This window comes from Charadrius vociferus, unplaced genomic scaffold (assembly GCF_000708025.1).
Source record: "Charadrius vociferus isolate BGI_N301 unplaced genomic scaffold, ASM70802v2 scaffold487, whole genome shotgun sequence".
Classification (NCBI taxonomy): domain Eukaryota; kingdom Metazoa; phylum Chordata; class Aves; order Charadriiformes; family Charadriidae; genus Charadrius; species Charadrius vociferus.
The window spans coordinates 889,896-900,839 of NW_009649169.1; the positions used below are offsets into that span (position 1 = coordinate 889,896).

The 10,944-nt window shown below is 45.3% G+C and overlaps 1 protein-coding gene across 1 annotated transcript in view; it reads left to right on the forward strand.

Moving 5' to 3' along the window:
- The window catches only part of CD96 (CD96 molecule), a 27,930-nt gene that overhangs the window by 9,142 nt on the left and 7,844 nt on the right, over positions 1-10,944 (forward strand). The window contains exons 5-9 of the mRNA XM_009888505.1: positions 2-93; positions 4,311-4,366; positions 6,672-6,762; positions 7,118-7,294; positions 10,119-10,163. Coding sequence (XP_009886807.1) covers positions 2-93; positions 4,311-4,366; positions 6,672-6,762; positions 7,118-7,294; positions 10,119-10,163 — 461 coding nt within the window. The remainder of the gene's footprint in view (position 1; positions 94-4,310; positions 4,367-6,671; positions 6,763-7,117; positions 7,295-10,118; positions 10,164-10,944) is intronic.

The window sequence follows — 10,944 nt, forward strand, 5'->3', positions numbered from 1 at the left end:
CCAAAATCACGGATGATGGTAGGGTGTTTTCCTGCCACGTGATGTACCATCCGGAGAGAGTCCAGAAGAGCAGCACCACCGTGAGAGTATTCGGTAAGGGGCTTATGCCAACTGCCCACTTAGTTGCAATTGGAAAGGTAACATTCCTGTCTGGTTCTGAAGGCAATAGCTTTTGAAATATACTGGGGTTTTTATATACACATACTTACCTTTCCTTTTCAGCTGCAACATGTTAAAATGTTAGTTAATAACCTCATAGTTCTTAGGAAGAATTTGAGGCTATTCCTTCAATTTCTGGCATCAAAAATAATAGATTCATTGCACATATATTGACACCTCAGGCATGCATATTGCCATTATCTCACCCTGATGTGCAAACTCAAGTTGGCGCTTTGCATGTTACAGGTGAGCATTTTGCTCATCAAGTTCTCCGTGGCCCACTTACAAAATGACCATTCTGCCTGTGGTTAGGAAACCATGGCCAAAATTTAGTAAGCAGCTGAAGCGGTTTGGAACTACCATTGTTGCAAAGTTGCATCCTCAAAGGCATGTGATGCTCAACTGCTGCCAAAGGCTCTGGTTCTGAAAATGAGGGGTCTCAAACAGATCAGGAGTGGGAAGGCCCATGTACTGCAAACGTGTGGGCTGGCATTTCATGCTGGAAGCCGTCCCCATCTTTAGTCACTTGCTCTGTTCTCTGTCTAGTGGTTCAGGAACTACTCTACAATCGCTGAGGAACAACCAAATCAGAGCAATACTGCCCACTGAAAACCAGGCTGCATTTTCTCCTTATAGAGCAGTGAGTCTGGAAAGCATATTTCCAGTGCTCCTACAATGAATGGGTGTTAAACAGCAGGTCTGGCAACAGCCCCTTGAGTGTAGCTGCCTGCCCAAGGAAGCCTGTGGCTCGGCACTGGCATGGCCATGCGAAGCTGATGCTCTGAATGCAAAGAAAGATTCATCAGGGAGCAGCAAAATAAAGAAGGAGGGGGAAAAAAAAAAGGCAAAAACTGTGCCTAGGGGCTGTTGGTCACTGACGCAAGAGAAATAAAAATAGGCGTTAATGATCTGAAATTTCCTCTTGCGTTTGCATGATTCAGACATGGGTCTTACTTTTAAAAATCAACATTTATCAAATAGCTACAGTGTTACCTGGGTAATTGTTCAAGTATACTGACATACTTGAACTCTGCGTGCCCTCCATCCCTGCTGATGCTCTCGCCTTGGTTTGTGTATCTGTTAGCCTAAGAGGTTGCTTTATTTGGCTTATTCTCTGAATTACTGTTATATGTGGTTGCCTGTGCGTGCACCCACATCAGCATATTCGTATAACAGGGGAGAGAGGCAAACAAGAGAAAGCAACCATGGCCCTTGGTGTTGAGCAGCCTGTGGTGCTCCCAGTAAGTGTCAGCTGGCTTTGGACCTGGGTGATGTGCCGTCAGCCTCTCACAGGTGTCCTGAGGGCAGGGTTAAGTGGAGGGGTTCCCCGGGAGATGTTTTGTGGTGGGTACTGAGGAAGGTCTCTCAGACTTCAGGGCAATAGAGTCTAGATGTTGGAGGAAGTGCATTTTTTTTGCTCTTAGCCTTTTTATGTCTGATATTTTGCAGGTAAAATAATTGTTTGGCATGCTGTCTCACTCTTTGCTACTACCATTCGCTGAAGTCACGCTGCTTATGATTGCATTGTACCTCTCGTGCTGCAACACGAGGGGAGACCAAGAGCAGGTGGTCCAGAGCCACCCCTGCGTTAGCCTGCACCTCCATGCACTGGCAGGGCAGGAGCTGGCCAGGAACAGGCAGAGACAGTGGCCAGAATAATCCAGCAACCTCCAGTTGACATCTGGGGACAGACAAACAGCCTTGTGTCGAAGCTGATCAGGGAATGAAGAAATGAACACTTATGTCCTAGCAGGTAGACCCAGCCTCAAATGGCCAGGGCAGGATCTAAAGCATGATAGTAAGCGTATACAATGTCAACAGCACATTATATTGGTTCCATCAGTCATCCTGGTCATTAGAAAGGATGTAGGTAGGGAATAAAGGCCAACTGAAACCTGGGGAGATTTTCCCACCTCAGCAAGCCAGCATCCCCCCTGTCACCCAAACACTTGGGCAACTGAATTCCACAGGCTGGGTGGCACGAAAGAAGGGCAGGCAGCTAGTGCACCACAGTGCTGTAATGGGCAGGAGGAGGAGGAGGAGGAGAGGAAGGTACTGTCGCCTGGAGAGAGCCCCTTGTGCAGGATCCCTCTGACAAATGCTTCAGGGTTAAACGCAGCAGAGACAGCCCAAGCCTGAGGGGCGGCAGTGGCACTTCCCCACAGATGCTTGGGGTGGCCCGAGTCTGATTGAAAGCTGGCCAGGAGCAGGTGGGGAAGGCATCAACATGTCTCCTGATGAAGTTAGGAGTCTTGATAGGTTGAGTAAAAACAGACATTCAGTTGAGAGTGCTATTTTTAAGAGGGTACTTTTGGACTGAAATGCTTTAAAATATTTCTTTCCTAGAACAGAGTTCTTTTAGATACAAGTTTCTGAGAAAATGTATGGCCTTTTCACATCTAACTTTGCCAAATATTCATTTCTCCGTTTTGTAAGAGTAAAAGCTTAGCACCAGAAACTACTATACTAAATACTGAATTTTTGCTAGACCGAAAACATTGGTAAATATCCTAGCAAGACAAATGAATGTCAAACTGTTAACAGGGGCTGAGATGTTAAATGGAAAAGATCTATTAGATCATTCAGAACTGTGCTCGAGAGCTGCCTGCCAGAACAGTTACCCAGCAAACGTGTCTTCTGAGAAAGCAGAGAACAGCATACAATACACATGTGGAAAAGCATACCTGTTCCCATCAAAAAAAAACAAAAGGAAGAGCAGACACTAGACTAGATGTTATTTAGTCTCTCAGCCAATGTTTAGCTGAGATTAGAAGATCCAGTTTACCAGACTTTTTCTTACATCTGAAAAAGTATGGTTGTCTTCTGCCAGCCCCACTATCATCTGTACAGTTTTGGCAAGGCAGAGACAAGTATGAAATCTTAAGACATTCATTTTCTGATAGGAAGAATCCACCAAAACAAAACAAACAAACAAACAAACCAAAACAAAACAGAAGAAAAAAAGAAAAAGGAAATTCTACCCAAAAGGTATCCAAATTCCAGAAACACATAAGACCATGGTAATTAAATATAGGTCACCCCCAGGCATAATCTGTCAGTAACACTAGGCAGAAAAATGAAAATTAAAAAAAAAAAAAAAGGCTGGAGAATCCTCGATGGATTTCCTATATAAAACAATAGGGAAACTTGAGCAGTTCAACTCAGAGGGGATTGTAATGAACTGAGGTGACCCTATATTAATTAACAGGTTTAGAAAAAGAAACAAAGCAAAGAAAATTGTCTTAATGGGAGAGATTAAAGTGGGGTTTAGGTTGGAAAGAGAAAGAATCATGGATCTCCTAAGTAATCCAAGGAATGTACTTGTTTCCAGTCCAGTTTTAAGGCCCAGAAAGGGCCAGAAGCACAATTTATCCAATGCTTTTGAAATTTGCTATACATTAGCCCAGTTTCAAGTTTTCCTTAATTAAAAAGTCAGTTAATACTACTGCAAACCAGGGATCCCAATGGCTAATTTAAAAGTGCCAACTTAGAGAGGCTTACAGTACCTGACAGCCTTTATCTATACAGTCAGCCGTGCCCAGAACCAAAACGCTGTGAAAACAAAAGCAAACGCTTTTTCCATTTCTTGTGGATCTCGTGGTCATCAGAGACCCACTGCGCTCATGTGAAGGTGAATTCTGGGCTTCCTGGCCAGGCAGGAAGCATCTGCAGTGTGACACTGTCACACGTCTGCCCAGGTGACAGCATGTGCATAGCTGGTACCCAAAATCAGTCACTGTTTTTGGGGATGGCTAAGGCCTTTGCAGATGACTTTGATTGGTAAACACCCGCAGGGACCAACAACTGGGGAGTGTTTTATTCCAGCAGCCCTGGGATGGGTGGCTCTGCTGCTGGAGCTGTGACCGCAGGCCGGTTTAAACTCGCTTCTCCAGCAAAGCCACCCAAGAGTAGTTTAGATAGGCAGTGAAATACATCACGGATCTCGTGGTAGTAGCTGCTGATATACACTTGCAAACCACTTCCTTCACATCACATCAGAGCTGTACAAGCTTTTATCTTGCTAGGTGTGTAGGTGGATGTAGGATCTAATTTCCACTCTTTTCACGAAACAAGGCTGTTAAGTCTCATTAGAAGCTGCTACTGTGACCTTTGGTATCCATTTCACTAATACCTTTCTGTTTGCTTTCCAGCCTACCCTGAGATCTCTGTTAGCTTGCAGGAGGGCTCAGCTGGCACCTCGCAGAAGGTGAGCAATTTTGGAGCAAAGAGTAATGCCTATGACCGTCACCGTGCCACCCCAGCAGGGCCAGGCAGGCAAAGCTGAATCAGATACAGGTGGGACCTTCAAACCAACCGAGTTCACCGGGTGACAAGAGAGTCAATGAGTTAATGTCAGCCATTAGTACCCTTTCTCCTGAGTGATTCCCACCCCCACAGCAGAGAGCTGCCTCACTGACCACAAATGGGAGCTAGCTACGGGCCTCTCTGGGGTGTGGGCAAAATCTGATTTTGTGTTAGCCTTAGGGAAAGCTCCGGGACAGGGTCAAGAGGCTGTGAGGAGTCGGTGGTATCGCAGGGGGCTTCGATGCTCCCTTTCCCTCCCCACCCGCTGGCTACCACCCAGCAGCCTCGAGCTGCCCTCTCCACACAGTATAAAATCCCTCTCCAAAGAATGCCACCCGCTACCAGGGATGCTGCTCCAAGGGGGTAGGCAGCGGCAGCCCCCGCCTGCCACACAGCCCCTCCGGGGAACAGGAGGAGCAGATGCTGTGGGTGGGAGCAGTGCCTGGGGCACCGACATGGTCTAGTGTGTCGATGGAACGGTGATGATCTTGTCAGGTGTAACGTGTCATGCTGCAAGCACGACTCAGCTGGAGCAATCAGACACCGATGGAGGGGCTGGATCTAAGTCTGAGGGCCTCTAGAGCTGAGCAGTTATGTGTGTTTCGGGGCCTTTATCACCTGCTTGGCAATGGCAAAACCTAAAGAGAAAGTCTGCCATACCACGTTGGACATACTTGTCATAAAGCATACTTGTTGCCCATATGACTGACTAGCAACCCACTCTGGCTACTCGCTGTGACACTTTGCTTCCTGTTGCATCCATCCAGATTGAAGCTTTTGATCTGTGAGCATTCCAAATTAGGAAAGTTTTCCTTGGAAACAGCACTTCTGGGCAGACAGAACCTTGCATTAACCATACCCACTTGTTGTCAGACAAGCCATGAGTCAGCTGGTTCTGCAAAACTGGTATAATTTTCCTGGTGACCTGTTTCCAGGTGTGGTGTTGGACATTGAAGGCTTTTGTCTGCACTGTCCTGCAGAGTGGAGCAAGAGGTGCTGCTAGCATGGGACTGGGCAACAGAAACTCTTCCAAGAGCTTCTGTCCATTCTTCACCTCCAAACACTGGGTCCTTCCCTTCTCTTTTCCATCTTTGCTTGCAGGGCTTAAATCTACTTGGGACGTCAGATTTGTATTTCTTCATAGGAAACATTTATGAAAATATTTATTTTATATATATATTATGAAAAAATATATATAGTGTCTGAAAAATAAGGGTATAATGAAGAGAAAAGAGAGGAAAGCAACTACACTACAAGTTTATTTACCACAGGAAGGAAAGAGTTTCAGCCTCATGGTTTTAGTCTTCATACTGAATGATTGACTTCTACCGGCTGTAATGCATCAAGCTTGCTTTCAATCGAATGTGTGAAACGCTTTCTTCAAAAGTGGGAGCAAGAGGGCTTTGTGCTGCATGAGTAGCACGTGCTTTTTTTCTTTTTTTTTTTTCCCTTTGTTTAACTGGGCGATTTCTCTTAGTGTCATAAACTGTTAAGTAAAGGTAATTGGGAACATCTGGGCGGCATGAGGATGAGACCTCACACCCTGCTAGTGCCCAGCCCTTCATCCAGCCTTGATTTTGAGGTCTTTCCCGTCTATTTCTTGATGAGAAATTAAACTGAGCACAAAACCAGATTTTTTTGAGCAATTAGTATACAGCCAGGGCTACTGCATCTAAAGCATGTGATTGCTCGCAACTTCTGGAAACCTCTTACATATCATACCCCCTACAAAGGCAGCTAATTTTGTATATTCAACATATCATTTTGCTAGGCTGTCTTCTTCATGGGATTTGCCTCCTTATCTGCCTAATGAAGGAAGGATTTACACGGCAATCAGGAGGTGTCTCATTCTGCCCCCCCCCAGTGATGCCAGTGTTTCTCTGTGTGGGTATTTGTCACCGAGGCACTGGGGGCCGGAGGGTGGGGGGGGTCATCCTATATCTCTCTGGCCACGACACATGACTGGAAGGTGTTAGAGCCCCATCACCCCCCAGGTGGCCCAGGGTGATGGGGGTGTCCCTGGCCTCTCATTCAATACAGTGTGCAACCAGAAAAATGAGGGGGAAAGAAATGCAATAAAGAAGAAGCGAGTGCTTCCTTCCTGAGCGGGACGGTGAGTAAATAAGCTCTGTCTGTAAGGGATTTTGGAAGCTGGCAGCCAGGTGAGAAATGCCAGAGGCTAATGACTGACTTTTACTGCCCCATAGCCCAACGTGAGCTGCGTCGTGAGGAAGGCATTTCCCAAGCCAAGCCTCCGGTGGTATGTGGACAGAGCAAGCCTGACGGAGCAGCGTGGAGGTAGCGTAACCTGTAAATAGGACAATGGCACAGCTGTAGAAGTGGTTCCCAAGAAAAGCGGTGGTTACTCATCCGCTCCTGCCACGGGGAGCCTGTAGGTGTCTGTCAGGGTGAAGGGGAGGATCAGACCTCCTCAAAGGGAAGAGCTGGTGAACAGCTGTGACCGTAGCCCCCTGCTATTGCCGTGAATGATGTCTTGGCATAACCATGCTGGTCTTTGATAGCATCCCTGCAACGAAATCTGCAGCCATATGAGCTTGCTTTTCGGTACCAATATTTTGCACAGCTCTGGTTTATAGTTTGGAGTGTAATGAGAGGGTCTTGCAGCTTTTCTTTTTTTTTTTCTTTCCCCAAGAAATTTCTGTTGAACAAGAAGACTTGCAAGATAGTGAAGGTTTCTATCAGCTAAGATCAACACTGATGTTGCAAGGGACCCACCAGACACATAAGACCTTCCTGTGCGCATGCCTATTTTCCTTCCTCGGGAATGAAACACGGAATATTTCATCAGAAGAAATATTTGTTTCCTTCGGTAGGTTTTTCATAGATAGGACACATCTGAAATGTAAAGAACACCAAACATGGGTGTTCTCTGTTATTTAAAACACTGAAGAAATACCAAGAGTATGGAAGCTTTATTATACAAGTTCATCACACAGCTTGAACTTTCCGGCAGGTTTTTTAGCTCAAGTCTTTGCTCAAGCCTCTAAATGAGCTAAGAAACTCCTGCACAAATATAAGGTGTTTGCTGTTTGTTTAGGCAGCATCTTGCTGCACTTGCCATACCCCAAAGTACACTAGCTTAGCTGCATGGCACCAGTGAGCTGTTATAAAGACGTGTTTCTGACTGAGCGCTCCTGGCAAGTCTGTATGTGTGCAATGCAGCTCTGGAAAATCAAACCCTCAGAGTCAGGGCTATGTTGTACATCTGCAGTGAAACTTGCAAAAGGCCCCTAAAATGGTTGAACCATTTTGTACAATGGAGAAATCCACTATAACCTGTGCTATAAGAATTAGCTACACAGTTAGGGAAGTGTGGAGAAAATACTGTCTCAACTAGTTGGTGAAAGCCGGAGACCCGGTGGCGCAGAGGTTTAAGGCATTTCTGAGGATGCGGTGTGGCTGCCAAGAAGGGCAGACTGATTTCCTTTAGCATCCTCTTGTGCATGCCTCCTTTTCAGGTGCAAATGCATAGTTACACCTTTTTTTTTTTACTATGTATCCTCCTTGCTGCACAGATAATAGAGCCGAACTGCTGGCCCCTTAGCAGTCTCCACGGGTATGTCACATACTCTGGTGACTACTTGCAGCTCAGCTGTGTTCGCTTGTGGCTGTGGATATGCTTGTTGGTATGTTTTTCCACAAAGGAAGATTGCATCAAAAGCCAGAGCTTACTCCTCTGGAAATATAGCCTCAGAGGGAAGGGAGATAAATGATCATTTTTCTCCAAAATGACTCATTTCACCCAATTTGCAGTTTTGTACAAATATACTCAAATTGTGGAGCTGTCAATTAAAGCAGTCTACGTTCTTGCCTGCAGGCTATGCTAATGTTAAGATAGATCCACTCTGTATAAAAATGTTAATGTATTTAGATGTGACAGGAAAGAATTAAATTAATTCTTAGCTATGTTCTGTGAAGGTGCCATACTAATGCACAGTATGACACAAACCCCAAACTAAATTTTCAGCCTTTATAACAAAAGCCTAACTACTTTTAAGAACTGCTTTCATCTTTCTTTTCTTTTTTTTTTTTCTTCATAGACAATAATTCTAATGAAGCCTCATCCGAATCTTTTACGACCATAGCTTCAGAAGGTAGGATAAATTAGAGAATGACATAACTTGGGTTAGGTTAAAAGTGCATCTGTAAATTCCTAAAGTAGTTGGAGAAATAGTTTTGCAAGCTTGTTTCTGGATGGGTAGTAAGGTACTCCTTTCTGCAGCTATGACTTCAGAGAAAAGACAATAAACAGATATTTTGGTGGTGTAATATATCGTAATTAAGCCCAAGCGTAATTAAACTCCAGCCTTGAGGGGCACTTAATATTATTTCTGATGCTTCAGCTGGCATTTGAATATAGCTCTTTCAGGACTGAAATGATAATTAAAAATAACAGCTCTCCTAATGGTTCTACCTTCTGCTTAAGTACACAGCCAAGATCCTCAACTTTTTTGCCTAATTAAAGAACTGATGGGATGTTTCTTAATTTGTGTAGATTTGGTAAATCCGTGCTCTGCCCCTGCAAGTTTGTCTTATTATCAGCTTATTGCAGACAGATAAATTGTTCCCTCCACACCTCAGCTGAAGCCCTTTGGAGACGGCTCTCCTGGGGCAGCTTGCTCTGCTCCCCATGGGAGGCAGCTGCATGGCAGTGGTGGGTTACGTGAGAACGTCAGAGAAACGCTGGAGACAAACAGTTCGGAAAGAAGGAGTTTTTTTCTATGTAAAGCTTGCTTCTGCAACTGCAAGCTGTGGCAGGCCCTGGGGGTTCAGCCAATACTCTGCTGGGCACCAGAAAGCCATCCCAGGTACCGGGGGTCCCTGGGAGAGAGACTTTGTCCTCCACTGGCCTCCTCTAGGTGATGTCTCAAAGCAGCCCCTGCAGCTTGAGTCAGGTCACCACCCTGCTTTGCCTTGCACGCTCTGCAGAAATGTACTGGGAGCTGGGCACACCTCAAGGTGCCTCACTACCCTGGTTTTTAGGCCCGCTGCATCTTTGGTAAGGAGTCCTTCTAGGTAACGAAATCCCTGTTAGCTCAGGGGGAGTTTTGCCTCACCTCCCTGGAAAAAAAGAAGAAAGTGAGACATGTCTCACTCAGGTTGTAAATACTGCGTGAGCAGGATGGTGTCTCTGCTGTGCTTGGCCGGCTGGTTGACAGTCCTTTAATTACAAGGAATAACTCCCTCTCCTCTTCTTTGAGGTCTTGGTGAGTACTTTTCAGTGCAAAGTGTCCCTGAAATTTCCTGTCAGAGTTGCAGTCCCTGAAGTGCCTCATGGAAGGAGCTATGCAGGTGCCACCACCGGGTCATACATGTTATTTCAACATGCATGCTAATAAGATGCATCTGTTTGCATGGGATAAAACCACGTAAATCACTTCTGCTTTTTGAGTTGAGGTGCCTGAGGCTCCAAAACTTTTTCCCCCAAACGTCTGTTTCCCTAGGGATTTCACAGCACAGTTACCACAGGTGCTTCTTTTTTCTCACTGGCCCATTTGGCTGAGTTGTGCATTGAAAAATTATTTGGAAATTAAGTGTGACGCACTCTCGAACCTTTGAATCACTCACTTTTCTAAAGCAGAATAAACACCTTTCTCACCCTGAGTAAAAGTGTTCACTTTGATTTGTTATAGACCTTGGAAATTCAGCACTTTCATCAGCCGTCGTGAATACATCAGGTAAGGGGCGTTGGGGGGGAAGCCTTCTTTATTATTCAGTCAATATATGTAGGATCTCTGCTTGACCATTGCTTAAATGTCATGTACACAGAGCCAGAGGCATGCCAGGGAAAGGTCAGTGTGCTCTGGTACTGACGGTACCTGTGTGCTGCTGGATGGGAATTTGTGAGCTATGAAGTTACCCAAGAAGGGATCCAACACAAATCCTGCTAAAACTGTCATGCTAGGACAGCACGTAAAATGGAATGCTGAATATCACATATTATTCTTGTGCCTGCTTATAAAATGCAATAAACCCCCTATACAACTGTGAATAAATTTGTCCTGTTATGACAGAGAGATGCATGTGATAGAAAAGTTAAAACCACCACTTTTCCCTCACCCAATAGTCGCGCATCATTCCCATTCATTAATGATATAAGATAAATGCCACTGCTTTGCCACAGCATGCAGATGGATAACTATATAAAATTATCATCAGCAATTGAGAGGAAAACCAGCAAGAGTGGGCGATCTCCTGGACTTACGTGGCTACAGCGCGTTGTCAGGCCTGTTTCTGGCAAGGCCCTTGCTAGGCGGGGGGAGCACCGCCATCAAGTACAAAATCCACCCCACAGCTTTTAAACTGAACCCTGTGTACAAAAACATAAATAAATATCGCACACAGCTAGCCCGCAGGAAAGGGTCAGCATTAATAATGTCAGCCATCTCTGATTGCTCCTCGAATTTATGGGTTGTGTTTTGAGCATTTAACCTTAACTCCAGCAGTGGGATTCCTGCT